At 37.8% G+C, this 21,416-nt stretch overlaps 1 protein-coding gene across 2 annotated transcripts in view; it reads right to left on the bottom strand.

Moving 5' to 3' along the window:
- The window catches only part of ankef1a (ankyrin repeat and EF-hand domain containing 1a), a 37,687-nt gene that overhangs the window by 14,982 nt on the left and 1,289 nt on the right, over window positions 1–21,416 (bottom strand). For both annotated transcript variants that reach the window (XM_062033935.1, XM_062033936.1), the window contains exons 2-4: window positions 17,483–17,693; window positions 14,288–14,449; window positions 4,869–5,068 (exon numbers count right to left, since the gene is read on the bottom strand). In XM_062033935.1, coding sequence (XP_061889919.1) covers window positions 4,869–5,068; window positions 14,288–14,449; window positions 17,483–17,672 — 552 coding nt within the window. In that variant the 5' untranslated portion in view covers window positions 17,673–17,693. The remainder of the gene's footprint in view (window positions 1–4,868; window positions 5,069–14,287; window positions 14,450–17,482; window positions 17,694–21,416) is intronic.

Raw genomic sequence — 21,416 nt, 5'->3', positions numbered from 1 at the left:
TATAGTTTATATTTTACTAACATTTTGTAAAAAATGTTCACTAACATTTTATAGTTTTTATTTTACTAAAATGTTATAGTTTTTATTTTACTAACATTTTATGGTTTTTATTTTACTATCATTTTTATAGTTTTTATGCAACTAACGTTTTATAGTTGTTTTTTTTACTAACATTTTCTAGTTTTTCTGTTATTAACGTTTTATAATTTTCATGTTATTAACGTTTTATAGTTTTTATGCAACTAATGTTTCATAGTTTATATTTTACTAACATTTTGTTCCTGCACCACATCCAAGCCTGCCTCCCCCCACCCTAGACCCACAGCAGTTTGCCTACCGGGCAAACAGATCCACAGACGAGTTAATGTTTTCACTAACATTTTATAGTTTTATTTGACTAACATTTTATAGTTTTTATTTTACTAACATTTTATAGTTTTTATTTTACTAACATTTTATAGTTTTATTTTATTAACATTTTATAGTTTTTATGTTATTGTGTTATAGTTTTTATTTATAGTTTTTATGTTATTAATGTCTTATAGTTTTTATGTTACTAACATTTTATAGTTTTTATTTTATTAACATTTTATAGTATTTATGTTACTAATGTTTTATAGTTTTTATTTTACTAACATTTTATAGTTTTTATTTTATTAATGTGTTCTAGTTTTTATGTTACTAACGTTTTATAGTTTTTTATGTCATTAATGTTTTGTAGATTTATGTTATGAACATTTTATTGTTTTTAATTCACTAACGTTTTATAGTTGTTATGTTACTAATGTTTTATAGTTTTTATTTTACTAACATTTTATAGTTTTTATATTATTAATGTGTTCTAGTTTTCATGTTACTAACGTTTTATAGTTTTTTGTTATTAACGTTTTAGTTTTATATTACTAATGTTTTACAGTTTTTATGTCATTAATGTTTTATAGTTTTTATTTTACTAACGTTTTATAGTTTTTATGTCATTAATGTTTTTTAGATTTATGTTATGAACATTTTATTGTTTTTAATTCACTAACGTTTTATAGTTTTTAATGTTATTAATGTTTTATAGTTTTTATTTTACTAACATTTTATAGTTTTTATGTTATTAATGTGTTCTAGTTTTTATGTTAGTAACGTTTTATAGTTTTTATGTTATTAACGTTTTATATTACTAATATTTTACAGTTTTTATGTCATTAGTGTTTTAGTTTTTATGTTAATGACATTTTATTGTTTTTATGTTACTAACATGTTATTGGTCTTATGTTAATACCATTTTAATGTTTTTGTGTTACTAACGTCTTATAGTTTTTATGTTACTAACGTTTTGTTTTTATATTATTAACATTTTATAGTTTTTGTGTTACTAACATTTTATTGTTTTTATGTTACCAACATTTTATTGTTTTTATGTTACTAACGTCTAATAGCTTTTTTGTTATTAACGTTTTATTGTTATTAATATCATTAAAATGTTATAGTAATTATGTTATTAACATTTTATTGTTTTTGTATTACTAACGTCTAAATAGCTTTTGTTATTAACATGTTATAGTTCAGGTATCTAAACGTTTGGCTAGGCCGAGAATCTAGAGCAACTATATTTTGCCCTTCCCAAATATTTCAGATTACCAGGAACTCCAGGATTTCCTGGAAATGCTTCCCATTGAAAATGAAAGGGGCAATTTTCAAACTTGTACCACTCCCACATTTCTCATCCAATTGGAATCGTTCCACTTTCAACATATTTCACTCATCCTGGACATTCATACTACCATTTTCCAAGTTCAAAAGAATTCCGGAAATTCCCAGAATTCCCGGTTTTTCAAAGCCCTATTTCCCAACCGTTTTTCTTTCAACTTCCCCTTCTACATTTTTCAACCCATTCCAAGCATTCCACCATCAAAACATTCCTCTTAGTTGGGACAGCAAAAGTAACTTTTTCTTTTTTGTAAAATGTTTCCAATTTTCCCAAAATTTCAGGAATTCCAAAATACTAATATACAACTAGAAGATTCCCGCGAAAATTTTGATGGGCCTGCTATCTGACAATTCTCACATCTCTCAACCGATTCAAACCATTCCACTTTTAACACATTGCACTCATCCAGGACAATTAAAACTACCATTTTCCAAGATTAAAAAAATATTCCAGGAATTTACAGAATTCACAGTTTTCCAACACTCTATTTCCACCATCTTTTCATTCAACTTCCCCTTCTACATTTTTCAACCCATATCAACCATTTTACTTGGTTGGGACATCGAAGTAATTATTTTTTTTCTTCGTAAAAATTCCCAAACTTCCAGGAATTACGATACCCCAACTCTCAATTACAAAGTGTTACAACGTCATCATTTCTCGACCGATTCCAAAAATTCCAACACTGACCAATTCATATAATCTAGGAAAATTGTGATATTATCTATATTTGTCAAAATTCACGGTTTTCCTAAAATTCCCAAATTTTCAGAAAATTTCCATTCAAATGAATGGACAATCTTTCCAAATTTCATAATTCCCACATTTGTCAGGTGATTCAAACCATTCCACCATCCACACATTCCACTCATCCTGAACATTCAAACTAACACTTTCCCAACTTCCTCCCAAAATTCAAATTTCCACTCATCCTGAACATTCAAACTAACACTTTCCCAACTTCCCCCCAAAATTCAAATTTCCCCAGAATTCCTGGAATTCTGTAAAACATTTTAAATATAAGAGTGTCGCTACATCAACATTTCTCAACCGATTCACACCATTGCCCTTTTAACACATTTCACTCATCCAGGACAATTAAAACTACCATTTTCCAAGTAAAAAAATAGTCCAGGAATTTCCAGAATTCTCAGTTTTCCTACACCCTACTTCCACCATCTTTTCTTTCAACTTCCCCTTCTACATTTTCCAACCCATATCAACCATTCCACTTGGTTGGGACATCAAAGTAATTATTTTATTTCTTCGTAAAAATTCCCGAAATCCCAGGAATACTGAAACACCAATTACAAAATGTTACTACGTCATCATTTCTCGACCGATTCCAAAAATGCCAACACCGACTAATTAATATCATCTAGGAAAATTGTGATATTATCTATATATTTTTTCAAATTCCTGGTTTTCATAAAATTCCCAAATTTTCAGAAATGAATGGACAATCTTTCCACATTTCACAATTCCCACATTTGTCAGGTGATTCAAACCATTCCACCATCAACACATTCCACTCATCCTGAACATTCAAACTAACACTTTCCCAACTTCCCCGAAAAATTCAAATTTCCCCAGAATTCCTGGAATTCTGTAAAACATTTTAAATATAAAAGTGTCGCTACATCAACATTTCTCAACCGATTCACACCATTCTACTTTTAACACATTTCACTCATCCAGGACAATTACAACTACCATTTTCCAAGTAAAAAATAGTCCAGGAATTTCCAGAATTGTCAGTTTTCCTACACCCTACTTCCACCATATTTTCTTTCAACTTCCCCTTCTACATTTTTCAACCCGTATCAACCATTCCACTTGGTTGGGACATCAAAGTAATTATTTTTTTTCTTTGTAAAAATTCCCGAAATTCTAGGAATTCCGAAACACCAACTCTCAATTACAAAGTGTTACTTCGTCATCATTTCTCGACCGATTCCAAAAATTCGAACACCGACCAATTCATATCATCTAGGAAAATTGTGATATTATCTATATATTTTTTTTGGAATTCCTGGTTTTCCTAAGATTCCCAAATTTTCAGAAAATTTCCATTCACATTAATGGACAAACTTTCCAAATTTCACAAATGCCACATTTGTCAAATGATTCGAACCATTCCACCATCAACATACTCCACTCATCCTAAACATTCAAACTAACACTTTCCCAAGTTCCCCTTAAAATTCAGATTTTCCCAGAACTCCTGGAATTCTGTAACACATTTTAAATATAAAAGTGTCGCTACGTCAACATTTCTCGACGGATTCAAACATTTCCAACACCGACCCATTCAGCTCCTTCAGGACATTCATGCTATTCATCACATTCGAAAAATTCTAGAGATGTCCGATAATATCGGCCTGCCGATATTATTGGCCGATAAATGCTTTAAAGTGTAATATCGGAAATTATCGGTATCGTTTTTGTTGTTGTTGTTTTTTAAATTAAATCAACATAAAAAACACAAGATACACTTACAATTAGTGCATCAACCCAAAAAATCTCCTTCCCCCATTTACACTCATTCACACAAAAGGGTTGTTTCTTTCTGTTATTAATATTCTGGTTCCTACATTATATATCAATATATATCAATACAGTCTGCAAGGGATACAGTCCGTAAGCACACATGATTGTGCGTGCTGCTGGTCCACTAATAGTACTAACCTTTAACAGTTCATTTTACTCATTTTCATTAATTACTAGTTTCTATCTAACTGTTTTTATATTGTTTTACTTTCTTTTTTATTCAAGAAAATGTTTTTAATTTATTTATCTTATTTTTATTTTTTTTTTAAAAAGGACCTTATCTTCACCATACCTGGTTGTCCAAATTAGGCATAATAATGTGTTAATTCCACGACTGTATGTATCGGTATCGGTTGATATCGGTATCAGTAATTAAGAGTTGGACAAAATCATCAGTCTACCCCAGGGCAGCTGTGGCTACGAAAGTAGCTTACCACCACCAGGTGTGAATGAATGATGGGTTTTTAACATGTAAAGCGACTTTGGGTACTTAGAAAAGCGCTATATAAATCCCAGGTATTATTATTATTATATCGGAATATCGGATATCGGCAAAAAAGCCATTATCGGACATCCCTAAAAAATTCCCATTTGCCTGAAATTCCCTCCGACTAATTACCTGATCGGCGGCATTGGGGTCGGCGCCTTGTGCCAGCATCATGTGACACATGGGGGCGCACTCTTTGGCGTGTTGGCACATGAGCTGGAAGACATGGGTCCCCTGAGACGACACGTTGTTGACATCTGCCTGGTACTCTAGCACCACCTGCAGGCAGCGTGTGTGCCGCTTGGTCGGATAGATGCAGTAGAAGAGGACACCTGCAGCCAGGACACAAAGGAGGACATTTTTGTCCTTGGTGGTCATGGTCCTTACATATTTACATATATTTATATACCGCATTTTCCGTACCATAGGGCGCACCGGATTATAGGGCACACTGCCTATGAATGGTCTATTTTCTACCTTTTTTCATAAAAAAAGGTGCACTGGATTATAGGGCGCATTAAAGGAGTCATATTATCATAATTTTTTTCTAAATGGAAAACACTTCCTTGTGGTCTACATAACAGTTAATTGTGTTTTTTTTGTCAAAATGTTGCATAGATTATGTTTTACAGATCATCTTAGAGCCGATTTCTTTTTTTTTTTTTTTTTTTTAAATAAAAAAAAAGAAAAAAAAAGAAAAAGGTGAGCCACGTAAATAAGACCGCCCACAAAACGGCGCATCCAGAAGCGACCGTCGGGAATCGGTTATTTTTTATTTTTTATTTTTTTTAAAGAAAAAAAAAAAAAGAAAAAAGAAATAAAATAACAATTAAAAAAAGCCGATTTCTGACGGTCGCTTCTGGATGCGCCGTTTTGTGGGCCGTCTTATTTACGTGGCTCACCTTCGGCAGCGTCTTCTCCCCGTCATCTTTGTTGTTGCGGTGTAGCGTGCAAGGACGGGAGTGGAAGAAGTGTCAAAAGACGGAGCTACTGTTTTAATGACATTCAGACTTTACTTCAATCAATAACGGAGCAGCATCTCCTCATCCGGAAACAACAACACAGGAAATGTGTCCCGTGAAAAACCGTCCGACCGGAACTCTAATAACTAAAGTTCCTTGGGTGAATAATGTAAACTCACTACACCGGTATGTTTTAGCGCTTTTAATGGCGAGTTTACTGACATATATAAGTAAGAACTTTACACTACTTCATATTAGAAATGGCAACAGCGGAGGAGGAATGTCCCATAACAAGAAGATTAGGGCTGGAACTAACGATTAATTTGGTAATCGATTAATCTGTCGATTATTGCTTCGATTAATCGATTAATAATCGGCTAAAAGAGACAAACTACATTTCTATCCTTTCCAGTATTTTATTGAAAAAAAAACAGCATACTGGCACCATACTTATTTGATTATTGTTTCTCATCTGTTTGTACATGTTGCAGTTTATACATAAAGGTTTATAAAAAATTAAATTAAAAAAATTAAAAAAAATAAAAAATAAAATTTAAATGAATAAAAAAAATTGCCTCTGCGCATGCGCATAGCATAGATCCAACGAACCGATGACTAAAGTAATCGCCAACTATTTTTATAATCGATTTTAATCGATTTAATCAATTAGTTGTTGCAGCCCTAGAGAAGATAGAGAAAAAGAAGAAGCTTATCGACTATGTCGTCGGTACGGACTACAATGGCGGACGCGCACAAATTTTCAGGATTTATGAAGATCCCAAATACAGATCAGCAGGTACCAGAAGGTAAGAAAAGTTTCTTTTGCATAATATTGCGAAACAAAATGCCAGATAATATGTCTTACCTTATACACACACACCATAGTAATACTCGTATGTTTAATACGCCGACAATCCATCAAGCGGTGCGGCTTCATAGCTTACCAAAGTCGTACTAAAACATTTTGATAGATTTCAGAGCGCCGTGTGTAAAGTTCTATATTTTCAATGGAACATATAAAATGTTGGTGTTGTTTACTTGACATCATACCTTTTACCACGCATCTCTTGTGTGTGACTGCCATCTACTGGTCACACTTATCATTACACCATGTACCAAATAAAATTGCTTCGAGGTCGGTGAGCAAAACCAGAACTATTCCGTATAGAGATGTCCGATAATATCGGACTGACCATATTATCGGCCGATAAATGCTTTAAAATGTGATATCGGAAATTATCTGTATCGGTTTCAAAAATTAAAATGTATGACTTTTTAAAACTCCGCTGTGCGGAGTGGTACACGGACGTAGGGAGAAGTACAGAGCGCCAATAAACCTTTAAAGGCACTGCCTTTGCGTACCGGCCCAATCACATAATATCTACGGCTTTTCACACACACACAAGTGAATGCAAAGCATACTTGGTCAACAGCCATACAGGTCACACTGAGGGTGGCCGTATAAACAACTTTAACACTGTTACAAATATGCGCCACACTGTGAACCCACACCAAACAAGAATGCCAAACACATTTCGGGAGAACATCTGCACCGTAACACAACATAAACACAACAGAACAAATACCCAGAACCCAATGCAGCACTAACTCTTCCGGGACGCTACAATATACATCCCCTGCAACCCCCTACCATCCCCCCACCTCCCCAACCCCGCCCACCTCAACCTCCTCATGCTCTCTTAGGGAGAGCATGTCTCAAATTCCAAGCTGCTGTTTTGAGGCATGTCAAAAAAAATAATGCACTTTGTGACTTCAATAATAAATATGGCAGTGCCATGTTGCCATTTTTTTTCCATAACTTGAGTTGATTTATTTTGGAAAACCTTGTTACATTGTTTAATGCATCCAGCGGGGCATCACAACAAAATTAGGCATAATAATGTGTTAATTCCACGACTGTATATATCGGTATCAGGTGATATCGGAATCAGTAATTAAGAGTTGGACAATATCGGAATATCGGCAAAAAAGCCATTATCGGACATCTCTAATTCCGTACATTGGGTGCAAGCGGTTATTAGGCCCACTGTCGAGTTTTGAGGAAAATAAAGGATTTTAAGTGCGCCTTATAGTCCGGAAAATACAGTAATCATAACAAATAATTTAATTACGATACTGTATGTCCCATTCAACTATGCCAGAAAGTTAACACTACTTAAAATGATCCATCTATTTTCATTCCGTGTTAAGGAGCTTTATGACTTGTTCAACTCTACTCATTCACTTCAAATTATGCAAACTACCGTAAATTCCAGATTTCTCCTTTTTTCTTGGTAAATGAGAGAGGATGAGAGATTATATTCAGACTTCAACTTCTCTAACATTGTATTTTAATTAGATGTCCGATAATGGCTTTGTTGCCGATATCCGACATTCCGATATTGTCCAACTCTTAATTACCAATTCCGATATCAACCGATACCGATATATACAGTCGTGGTATTAACACATTATTATGCCTAATTTTGTTGTGATGCCCCGCTGGATGCATTAAACAATGTAACAAGATTTTCCAAAATAAATCAACTCAAGTTATGGAAAAAAATGCCAACATGGCACTGCCATATTTATTATTGAAGTCACAAAGTGCATTATTTTTTTTAACATGCCTCAAAACAGCAGCTTGGAATTTGGGACATGCTCTCCCTGAGAGAGCATGAGGAGGTTGGGGTGGGCGGGGTTGGGGTCGGGGGTGGGGGGTAGCGGGGGGTGTATATTGTAGCGTCCCGGAAGAGTTAGTGCTGCAAGGGGTTCTGGGTATTTGTTCTGTTGTGTTTATGTTGTGTTACGGTGCGGATGTTCTCCCGAAATGTGTTTGTCATTCGTGTTTGGTGTGGGTTCACAGTGTGGCGCATATTTGTAACAGTGTTAAAGTTGTTTATACGGACACCCTCAGTGTGACCTGTATGGCTGTTGACCAAGTATGCATGCATTCACTTGAGTGTGTTAAAAGCCGTAGATATTATGTGACTGGGCCGGCACGCAAAGGAAGTGCCTTTAAGGTTTATTGGCGCTCTATACTTTTTCCTACGTCCGTGTATACAGCGGCATTTTAAAAAGTCATAAATTTTACTTTTTGAAACCGATACCGATAATTTTGAAACCGATACCGATAATTTCCGATATTACATTTTAACCCTGTAACACCCCTTGTTGTAAAATTACAACGTTACCTTTAACCATCCTAAAAAACAATCTGTTATATTTTTTTTTATTTTTTTACCACATTTACGTAGTCATTGGGTCCTATTGTTCAGTCTCACAAGGGTAGTGGATTGTACATTTGTTTATAAGTCACGCCTTCTGGCCATGAACTCACACAACCTCTCAAGGTTTCCTTCGAACAACATCTATTTGTTTCATTGGACCGAATTCATCAGATTCAAGTAAGTAAAATGTCTTTTATATTTTTTTTGGTTGTTATTACAATGTCTAGAGCAGGGGTCGGCAACCTTTACCACTCAAAGAGCCATTTTGGCAAGTTTCACAAATTAAAGAAAGTAATGGGAGCCACAAAAATTTTTTTTTAATGAAAAACACCGCATACAAAGCTTAAACGCTTTGTGCTATGTTAACTAGGGGTCTCCGACACACGCACCGGCACGCACTTTAATGTGGAAATTTGATGTTAGCGCAGCCCGCGAGTTTTGAATGAATGGCGCTTGATAGCGTCATACTTGCCAACCCTCTCATTTTTCCCGGGAGACTCCCGAATATCAGAGCGTGATGACACTGCATTTGGCGCCCTCTGCAGTCTGCCCTAACAGTGTACCTGCTCGACCACACGTAGAATGCAATTTCGGCTTGCTCACGTAAGTGACAGCAAGGCGTACTAACTCAGCAGCCACACATCTTACACTGACGGTACCAATACCCAGAATCCCATGCAGCCCTAACTCTTCCGCTCAACCAACGCACGGAGGGGGGGGGGGGGGGGGGGGGGTTGATGTGTGGGGGGATTTGGTGGTAGCGGGGGTGTATAATGTAGACCGGAAGAGTTAGGGCTGCATGGGATTCTGGGTAATGGTTGTGTTGTGTTTATGTTGTGTTACGGTGGGATGTTCTCCAGAAATGTGTTTTTCATTCTTTTTTGGTGTGGGTTCACAGTGTGGCGCATATTTGTAACGTAACAATGTTAAAGTTGTTTGATACGGCTACCGTCAGTGTAAGCTGTGTGGCTGATGACTAAGTGTGCTTTGCTGTCTCCTGTGTGTGCAAGTAATAACAACATGCAACATGTGACTGGACTGGCACGCTGTATGCTATAGAGGGCAATTACTGCAGTGCAATTAGGGCACGCCCTTTATTTAGTAATTAGAGTGAAAATAGGATTATTTTTTCCCTGGGAGTAATCTATGAGGGGCACTGAGATCCATAAATCTCCTGGGAAAATCGGGGGGGTCGGCATGTATGTAGCTGAGCCGCATCAGAGTGGTCAAGGAGCCGCATGCGGCTCCGGAGCCGCGGGTTGCCGACCCCTGGTCTAGAGCATGTACATATGTAGTTATTGTGGAACAGATGCATTGAATTTCATTTACAGCTTGTTATATAATTGTTGCAATTATACAACACTGGGTGAATGTGGTAGTCAAAATAGCTGGCTTGTTACAGTGGCCTCAAACAGGTTGTATTCCCTCCACGACAAGAAAAAAAGAGGGAAAAAAAGCGTTTTTAAGAGTTTTATCTTGTTTTATATTTTTTATATTTGTAATAGATGACTTCATAAAAATATAACTAATGTGTGATTATTATTAATGGTATATACCGTTATGGGGATAAGTAAGCAATCAACCCTGCAAATGAACCCTTAGTTGTTCAGACAACGTGAGTACAAATACAGAAATTCTGCTTCCATCAAAGCCCAATGTTGCAATATTACAACATTTCTCTAAAAACATACATAAACTTTTTTTTTTTTTTTTTTTAACTCTTCAATTTCTGCATCAAATGCCTCCTACAACAACATCTGAAAGGTCAAATTTTGTTGTTTTTTAGGTTTTTCTATATTTGGGTCTTACAGGGTTAAAGCATTTATCGGCCGATAATATCGGCAGTCCGATATTATCGGACATCCCTAATTTTAATCTCTAACATGTCCATGCTGCCCAGTTGGTAAAACTCACTGTCAGTATCAATAATTGGAGCGCTAATAAGGTTCCAAAATATTGTCACGGTGCGTGAAAAAGAGTGCATGTTCACGTAGTCCCAGTCGAAATTGCGTTACAAGACAGAGTAGGACACACTCACGTCGGAACGGAACAGCTATCAAGTGACTCAAGAAGAGCTTTATCTGTAATTACATCTTCTGAGAAGCTGCCTTCTCGATGTCTCCCTCCTAAAAGCTGACATTTACCCCCCCGAGAGTGTTTCCAATTTCCAGTGGTCGTCCATAAGCAGTGACGCTGACTAATTAGCGTGATGGATTGTGAAGAGTAGCGAAAAGGGCTTCAGGCTCACTGATTGGAACTGTCGGAGATCACTTAACCTCATCAATATCTCAAGAGGAGCACCTTGCATCTCAACGAGGCGCCGCCGAGTCATCTCGTTACAGACGGAACGTGGCGTTGGGAAACTCATCTTTTCAGATCAGGCTGAACAATGTAATTAGGTTTCAAATGTTTCAATAAAGGAATTGTTAACATTTTTCATCAAACTAGAATGTAAGCTGCTACTTTTTTTCCTACGCTTTGTACCCTGCGGCTTAAAAAAAGGGTGCGGCTAATTTATGGATTTTTCTTCGCTGACGGCCAAAGAGCAAATAGTTTTGGTTGGTACAGTGGCCGTGCCAGCAACTTGGGGGTTCCTGGTTCGATCCCCAGCTTCTACCACACTAGTCTCGTCCGTTGTGTCCTTGAGCAAGACACTTCAACCTTGCTCCTGATGGGTCGTGGTTTTAGGGCCTTGCATGGCAGCTCCCGCCATCAGTGTGTGAATGTGTGTGTGTGAATGGGTGAATGTGGAAATAGTGTCAAGGCGCTTTGAGTACCGTATTTTCCGCACTATAAGGCGCACCTAAAAACCTCAGATTTTCTCAAAAGCTGACAGTGCGCCTTATAATCCGGTGCGCCTTATATATGGACCAATATTGAGCCACAACAGGTCTCGCAACTACGGGATGCATAGTGTAACCCCAGCCTCTACTGTAGCGTCTATTCTATGCGCCTTATAATGCGGTGCGCCTTATATATGAACAAAGTTTTAAAATAGGCCATTCGTTGAAGGTGCGCCTTATAATCCGGTGCGCCTTATATATGGACCAATATTGAGCCACAACAGGTCTCGCAACTACGGGATGCATAATGTAACCCCAGCCTCTACTGTAGCATCTATTCTATGCGCCTTATAATGCGGTGCGCCTTACATATGAACAAAGTTTTAAAATAGGCCATTCGTTGAAGGTGCGCCTTATAATCCGGTGCGCCTTATATATGGACCAATATTGAGCCACAACAGGTCTCGCAACTACGGGATGCATAATGTAACCCCAGCCTCTACTGTAGCATCTACTCTATGCGCCTTATAATGCGCTGCGCCTTATATATGAACAAAGTTTTAAAATAGGCCATTCGTTGAAGGTGTGCCTTATAATCCGGTGCGCCTTATATATGGACCAATATTGAGCCACAACAGGTATCGCAACTACGGGATGCATAATGTAACCCCAGCCTCTACTGTAGCGTCTATTCTATGCGCCTTATAATGCGGTGCGCCTTATATATGAACAAAGTTTTAAAATAGGCCATTCATTGAAGGTGCGCCTTATAATCCGGTGCGCCTTATATATGGACCAATATTGAGCCACAACAGGTCTCACAACTACGGGATGCATAATGTAACCCCAGCCTCTACTGTAGCATCTATTCTATGCGCCTTATAATGCGCTGCGCCTTATATATGAACAAAGTTTTAAAATAGGCCATTCGTTGAAGGTGTGCCTTATAATCCGGTGCGCCTTATATATGGACCAATATTGAGCCACAACAGGTATCGCAACTACGGGATGCATAATGTAACCCCAGCCTCTACTGTAGCGTCTATTCTATGCGCCTTATAATGCGGTGCGCCTTATATATGAACAAAGTTTTAAAATAGGCCATTCATTGAAGGTGCGCCTTATAATCCGGTGCGCCTTATATATGGACCAATATTGAGCCACAACAGGTATCGCAACTACGGGATGCATAATGTAACCCCAGCCTCTACTGTAGCGTCTATTCTATGCGCCTTATAATGCGGTGCGCCTTATATATGAACAAAGTTTTAAAATAGGCCATTCATTGAAGGTGCGCCTTATAATCCGGTGCGCCTTATAGTCCGGAAAATATGGTACTTTGAAGGTAGAAAAGCGCTATACAAGTATAACCCATTTACCGTTAAACACACGCAAATACACTGAAATGGTGTGCTATTGTTTGTGCTACGGCGCCATCTTTTGGATGACTTTGCTAACTGCAGGTGCTGCTGGGTGAATGCCTAGAAGTGTTTCCAGCTGGTTAAAGCCTTGAACTGGAAGTAATAGTGCAGTTCAGTCTTCTAACCGTCCACAGCGTTTCTACTCGTATGGATTCTTCATTCATCACTCCGAGCAATGTGTGTAAGTTTTACAATATAACTAAAACAATAGGTACTGACTAAGGCGCGGGGGGGGGGGGGGGTTGAGGTGTGGGGGGGCGGGGTTAGGGTGGCGGGGTTTATTGATAGCTTGGGTGCATATTGTAGCCCGGAAGAGTTAGGGCTGCAAGGGATTCTGGGTATTTGTTCTGTTGTGTTTATGTTGTGCGGATGTTCTCCCGAAATGTGTTTGTCATTCTTGTTTGGTGTGGGTTCAGTGTGGCACATATTTGTAACAGTGTTAAAGTTGTTTATACGGCCACCCTCAGTGTGACCTGTATGGCTGTTGATCAAGTATGTCTTGCAGTCACTTGCGTGTGTCTGTAGAAGCTGCATACAACATGTGATTAGTTTTTTATACGGTCACCCTCAGTGTGACCTGTATGGCTGTTGATCAAGTATGAAGTGTGTGAATGTTGTCTGTCTATCTGTGTTGGCCCTGCGATGAGGTGGCGACTTGTCCAGGGTGTACCCCGCCTTCCGCCCGAATGCAGCTGAGATAGGCTCCAACCCCCCGCGACCCCAAAACGGTACAAGCGGTAGAAAATGGATGGATGGATAACTCCACATGTGTTCATTCATAGTTTTGATGCCTTCAGTGACAATCTACAATGTAAATAGTCATGAAAATAAAGAAAACACATTGAATGAGGTGTGTCCAAACTTTTGGCCTGTACTATATATATATATATATATATATATATATATATATATATATATATATATATATATATATATATATATATATATATATATATATATATATATATATATATATATATATATATATATTTGTACTATATATATATATATATATATATACATATATATATATATATATTTTTTTTTTAGCCCAATGCAGCCCCCAAGTCAAAAGTTTAGACACCCCTGGTGTTTTGTATCTACTTTAGTCAAGATGATCCCACCTTTTGGACAGGATTACTGCGACCCACTCACCTTTCCCCTCGTTATTCTGTATGCCCATGTCAGCATCGTGATGTGCCAACATTTTCACGATGCCCTCATTACCCAGTTCAGCAGCTAACATGACCGGAGTGTGGCCCCTCTTGTTCTGGATGTCAGGGTGTGCTCTTAGGGAGAGAAGAAATTGGACCAGATCTGCGGAGGAGTAGGAGAGAGAGCGTTATAAAGGACTCGGGATTTATTATAATGAAGCGTTTCAACAGTTTTATTCGTTCATATCGGTCAGAATACGGCTCGGTGTGTTATGGTACGGAAATGTCCTATTTACCGTATTTTTCGGAGTATAAGTCGCTCCAGAGTATAAGTCGCACCGGCCGAAAATGCATAATAAAGAAGGAAAAAAACATATATAAGTCGCACTGGAGTATAAGTCGCATTTTTTGGGGGAAATTTATTTGATAAAACCCAACACCAAGAATAGACATTTGAAAGGCAATTTAAAATAAATAAAGAATAGTGAACAACAGGCTGAATAAGTGTACGTCATATGAGGCTTAAATAACCAACTGAGAACGTGCCTGGTATGTTAACGTAACATATTATGGTAAGAGTCATTCAAATAACTATAACATATAGAACATGCTGTACGTTGACCAATCTGTCACTCCTAATCGCTAAATCCCATGAAATCTTATACGTCTAGTCTCTTACGTGAATGAGATAAATAATATTATTTGATATTTTACGGGAATGTGTTAATAATTTCACACATAAGTCGCTCCTGAGTATAAGTCGCACCCCCGGCCAAACTATGAAAAAAAATGCGACTTATAGTCCGAAAAATACGGTAATACAAAACCTCACAATAATGTCTGATTGAAAGCTAAAAACGTTATGACAGACTGCAGAATGGAATTAATTTTTTTTTTTACTGAATGACACCCAGAATGTACATGAAAATAAAGAATGTGGGATTTACAATATTAACTATGAACGATAAAACACTGAATATTGACAACATATGAACGTCACACACCCACTCGATTGACATATTTTACAATTGAGCGAAACAACAAAAATGCAGAAACACAGCGAAATATGAACGCGAAAAAACCCCACCTACAATCTGATACATCACTAAGCTTTACAACTTTGTTGTAAAAATCCCCTTCTTCTCCCTGACACCCGCATTTCAGGCTCTGTGGAAACAAACCACGCCCACACAGCTTGGTGCCTCGTCTGAGCTGCTGTGACTTAGATTACCATAGGACCGTATTTTTCGGAGTATAAATCGCTCCGGAGTATAAGTCGCACCGGCCGAAAATGCATAATAAAGAAGGGAAAAAACATATATAAGTCGCATTTTTTTGGGAAATGTACTTGATAAAACCCAACACCAAGAATAGACATTTGAAAGGCAATTTAAAATAAATAAAGAATAGTGAACAACAGGCTGAATAAGCAGTGTTTCCCACACATTCATTTATTTTTGGCGGCCCGCCACGAAAGAATTATGTCCGCCACAAATAAAATTTAAAAAAAAAACATTTAAAAAAAAAAAATTTTTATTTAAATTTTTTTTTTTTTGTTGTTGTCCTGTCCAGCTTCTCAGGCTAATCATATAGTTGATGTAGATATAGGCTGTTCAGATTTACTTTACAAAAGAGAAGTGTAGGATACTTCTCTTGTTGCCTTATTTGTATTTGACCACTACTGTTTTCTGTTTATTTGTTACTGACTGTGGCAGGGCACCTCTGCCTCTGTTTCACTTTATGTTGCTGGTAAATAATATGGTTGTAGTAGTAGGCTAAAGTTAAATTATTTAGTATGCACTAATTAAAGGGGCAGAGCTTTAAGAGACATTTTAGCTTTTGTATTTTATAAGATATATTTTTTGTAAGAACCACAATTAATAAATATATTTCAGTGAATAACTTATTGATCAAATCTGTATATAAATATGTACATAAAGTGTTGTAATTATATTGTAAAATGGACGAATGGATGGACGTTTAAAACAAAACTGTTATTATTAATTAGTAAGTATACATTTTTTGAGCCTTTTTAGAGAAAATCATATCATTGTAGTAAATTATGCAAATTACTCGATGATGTCATGTTGGCCACGCCCATAGCCACGCCCCCACCGCCACATGTATCTGGGCAGTTTATGGGAAACACTGATAAGTGTACGTTATATGAGGCATAAATAACCAACTGAGAACGTGCCTGGTATGTTAACGTAACATATTATGGTAAGAGTCATTCAAATAACTATAACATATAGAACATGCTATACGTTTACCAAACAATCTGTCACTCCTAATCGCTAAATCCCATGAAATCTTATACGTCTAGTCCAGTGGTTCTTAACCTGGGTTCGATCGAACCCTGGGGGTTCGGTGAGTCGGGCTCAGGGGTTCGGCGGAGGTCAAGACACACCCGACTCATCGTGTAAATACAAACTTCTCCCTATCGGCGTATTACGGATACGGCAACAGCAGAAGTCACACTGATTTGCAGGTGTGTAATTTGTTGTCAGTTTATGCACTGTGTTGGTTTTGTTGTTTGAACAAGGTGATGTTCATGCACGGTTCATTTTGTGCACCAGTAAAAAAACATGGTAACACTTTAGTGTGGGGAACATATTCACCATTAATTAGTTGCTTATTAACATGCAAATTAGTAACATATTGGCTCTTAACTAGTCATTATTAAGTACTTATTCATGCCTTATTCGGCATGGCCTTATTATAACCCTAACCCTCTAACCTTGGCCCTAACCCTCTAACGAACCCTAACCCTAACCAAATAACTCAAATTTAAGTCTTTGTTACTTAGAATATGTTCCCCATACTAAAGTGTTACTAAAAACATATAACTTTGTCTTAAATTTGAAAAAAAAAAACATGTTATTTTTCACTAAAGAAGGGTTCGGTGAATGCGCATATGAAACTGGTGGGGTTCGGTACCTCCAACAAGGTTAAAAACCACTGCTCTAGTCTCTTACGTGAATGAGCTAAATGATATTGTATATTTTACGGTAATGTGTTAATAATTTCATACATAAGTCACTCGTGAGTATAAGTCGCACCCCCGGCCAAACTATGAAAAAAACTGCGACTTATAGTTGGAAAAATACGGTAGTTTTTTACCGGCGACACCAATAAAACCAAGTTGTACAGATCAGTCTGCATGTGTGTGGCAAAGCAAGAAATCGCTCGTCACCCTGATTGTTGGCAGCCACCGCCATGTGGAGCGCACCGGTCCCATTCTGCGGCTCCGTCAGATTGATGAGGTTCTGCACCCCGAGGTTGACCATCATCTCCACCTGGGCTTGATCGTTGTCATGGATGTACTGCAACAGGCGGTAGATCTGCAGCACCTGCAGGCGGTGGTCCACCTCCCGGCCCGTCATGATGGCGTCCTACGCAGGCGCCTGGGGGGAAAAGCGGGTCACAATTTTGTGTACGTTGATTATAATCAATACACACATGGCTGGCAGCAAAGCATTGTGGGGTTTATGTTCTTAAATGCTTTTTACACATATTCTGCGATCACATTCAATGTGAACATCAAAGTGGAACATGTTGGAAATTGCAAATATGTGCCAATTAAGGAATTAAATTATCAACATTCATTCATTCATTCATTTTTTATTTATCTCCTTCATTGATGTGCATCTTTGATCGATAGACAATCAAAGGCCTACTGAAAATAATTTTTATTTATTTAAACGGGGATAGCAGATCCATTCTATGTGTCATACTTGATCATTTTGCGATATTGCCATATTTTTGCTGAAAGGATTTAGTAGAGAACGACGACGATAAAGTTTGCAACTTTTGGTCTCTGATAAAAAAAAGCCTTGCCTGTACCGGAAGTAGCGTGACGTCACAGGCTGAAAGGCTCCTCATATTTCCCTATTGTTGTTTACAATGCAGCGAGAGAGATTCGGACCGAGAAAGCGACGATTACCCCATTAATTTGAGCGAGGATGAAAGATTCGTGGATGAGGAACGTGAGAGTGAAGGACTAGAGTGCAGTGCAGGACGTATCTTTTTTCGCTCTGACCGTAACTTAGGTACAAGTTCATTGGATTCCACACTTTCTCCTTTTTCTATTGTGGATCACGGATTTGTATTTTAAACCACCTCGGATACTATATCCTCTTGAAAATGAGAGTCGAGAACGGGAAATGGACATTCACAGTGACTTTTATCTCCACGACAATACATCGGTGAAGCTCTTTAGCTACTGAGCTAACGTGATAGCATCGGGCTCAAATGCAGATAGAAACAAAATAAATAAACCACTGACTGGAAGGATAGACAGAAGATCAACAATACTATTAAACCGTGGACATGTAAATACACAGTTAATAATTTCCAGCTTGGCGAAGCTTAAAAATGCTGTTGCTAACGACGCCATTGAAGCTAACTTAGCAACGGGACCTCACAGAACTATGCTAAAAACATTAGCGCTCCACCTACGCCAGCCAGCCCTCATCTGCTCATCAACACCCGTGCTCACCTGCGTTCCAGCGATCGACGGAAGGACGAAGGACTTCACCCGATCATCCGTGCGGTCGGCGGCTAGCGTCGGCTAGCGCGTCTGCTATACAAGTCAAAGTCCTCCTGGTTGTGTTGCTAAAGCCAGCCGCTAATACACCGATCCCACCTACAACTTTCTTCTTTGCAGTCTTCATTGTTCATTAAACAAATTGCAAAAGATTCACCAACACAGATGTCCAGAATACTGTGGAATTTTGAGATGAAAACAGAGCTTTTTTGTATTGGATTTAATGGTGTACCAATACTTCCGTTTATTTAGTGACGTCACTCGCAAACATCATCATACATAGACATTTTCAACCGGAAGTTTAGCGGGAAATTTAAAATTGCACTTTATAAGTTAACCCGGCCGTATTGGCATGTGTTGCAATGTTAAGATTTCATCATTGATATATAAACTATCAGACTGCGTGGTCGGTACTAGTGGGTTTCAGTAGGCCTTTAAACCTCAGAAACTAAACACACATTTACACACCAATGCCTGAGAAGGAGCAGGATGAAGAAAAATCTTATATTTTCCTGCCCCCTTCAACATAATACGTAGTCTTATTTAATGGATAGCATACAAACCAAACAAATATATCCAAATATAATGAAAACAAACAAAAAAACAGAACAAGTGCAAAACTTCATGAAGTACAAACCGAACAAAAAAAGTAATATACACCTCACGGGATGATACAAAACAAATACAAAACCAGACAAAAAAACAAGTAAATTAATACATATAAAGCAAAATGTAAACACTTATGGCTGTCCATATGATCTTATTGTTCTGTCTTTATATATTTTTTTCAATTGGAATATATTTTTACAGTCTTTTATCTCATTGTAAAGACAATTCCATAGTTTAACCCCCACCACTGATATACACATTTGTTTTAAAGTTGTCCTTGAATACTGATGTTGGAAATGACCTTTTCTTCTACGCTCTTCATTCTCAGAAGTGATGGCAAACATTTTTTGTAAATTTGCTGGTAATGTTTTACTTTTAGCCTTAAACATAACATAATGTCTGTAACTTTACTAGCTCCTGTAGTTTCAATAAACCAGAATTAATAAATAATATGTTAGTGTGTTCTAAGTAATCTCCTTTATGAATAATCTTTATAGCTCTTTTCTGTAGTTGATACAATGCCTTTATGTTACTCTTATATGTGTTCCCCCACACTTCCACACAGTTGCTGATATATGGCAATATAAGTGCACAATACAATATATGCATTGCCTTGTAATCTAACACATATTTGACATTGTTTAATATAAAAATACTTTTAGACATCTTTTTCCCTTACATGTGCAATATGAGATTTCCATGTCATCCAGTATCACTCCTAAAAATCTAAGTTCAGAAACCCTTTCAATATCAATTCCATCTATTGACAGTTTGATCGTTTCCTCCCTAGTGGTTAGAGTGTCCGCCCTGAGATCGGTAGGTTGGAGTTCAAATCCCAGCCGAGTCATACCAAAAACTATAAAAATGGGACCCATTACCTCCCTGCTTGGCACTCAGTATCAAGGGTTGGAATTGGGGGTTAAATCACCAAAATGATTCCCGGGCGCGGCGCCGCTGCTGCCCACTGCTGCCCACTGCTCCCCAAGGGGATGGGTCAAATGCAGAGGACCAATTTCACCACACCTAGTGTGTGTGTGACAATCATTGGTACTTTAACTTTAACTTTTCCTCTTACAAAAAATCATAAACTTTGTTTTTCACATAAACTTTGTTTTTTTCTTAGGTTTAATCATTTCCTGTTCAATAATGTTTGATAACGCTTTTAAAGGCCTACTGAAAGCCACTACTACCGACCACGCAGTCTGATAGTTTATATATCAATGATGAAATCTTAACATTGCAACACATGCCAATACGGCCGGGTTAACTTATAAAGTGCAATTTTAAATTCCCTGGGGAACTTCCGGTTGAAAACGTCTAGATATGATGACGTTTGCGAGTGATGTCAATGGTTGAAACGGAAGTATTCGGACACATTGTATCCAATACAAAAAGCTGTTTTCATCGCAACATTCCACAGTATTCTGGACATCTGTGTTGGTGAATCTTTTGCAATTTGTTTAATGAACAATGGAGACTGCAAAGAAGAAAGTTGTAGGTGGGATCGGTGTATTAGCGGCTGGCTGCAGCAACACAAGCAGGAGGACTTTGATTTTGATAGCAGACACGCTATCCGACGCTAGCCGCCGACCGCATCGGTGATCGGGTGAAGTCCTTCGTCGCACCGTCGATCGCTGGAACGCAGGTGAGCACGGGTGTTGATGAGCAGATGAGGGCTGGCGTAGGTGGATAGCTAATGTTTTTAGCATAGCTCCGTGAGGTCCTGTAGCTAAGTTAGCTTAAATGGCGTCGTTAGCAACAGCATTGTTAAGCTTCGCCAGGCTGGAAAGAATTAACCGTGTAGTTACATGTCCCTGGTTTAATAGTATTGTTGATTGTCTGTCTATCCTTCCAGTCAGGGGTTTATTTATTTTGTTTCTATATGCAGTTAAGCCCGATGCTATCACGTTAGCTCCGTAGCTAAAGTGTTTCGCCGATGTATTGTCGTGGAGATAAAAGTCACTCTGAATGT

The sequence above is a fragment of the Entelurus aequoreus genome, linkage group LG23, assembly GCF_033978785.1.
Source record: "Entelurus aequoreus isolate RoL-2023_Sb linkage group LG23, RoL_Eaeq_v1.1, whole genome shotgun sequence".
Lineage (NCBI taxonomy): Eukaryota > Metazoa > Chordata > Actinopteri > Syngnathiformes > Syngnathidae > Entelurus > Entelurus aequoreus.
This window is presented reverse-complemented; position numbering and strand designations above follow the sequence as displayed.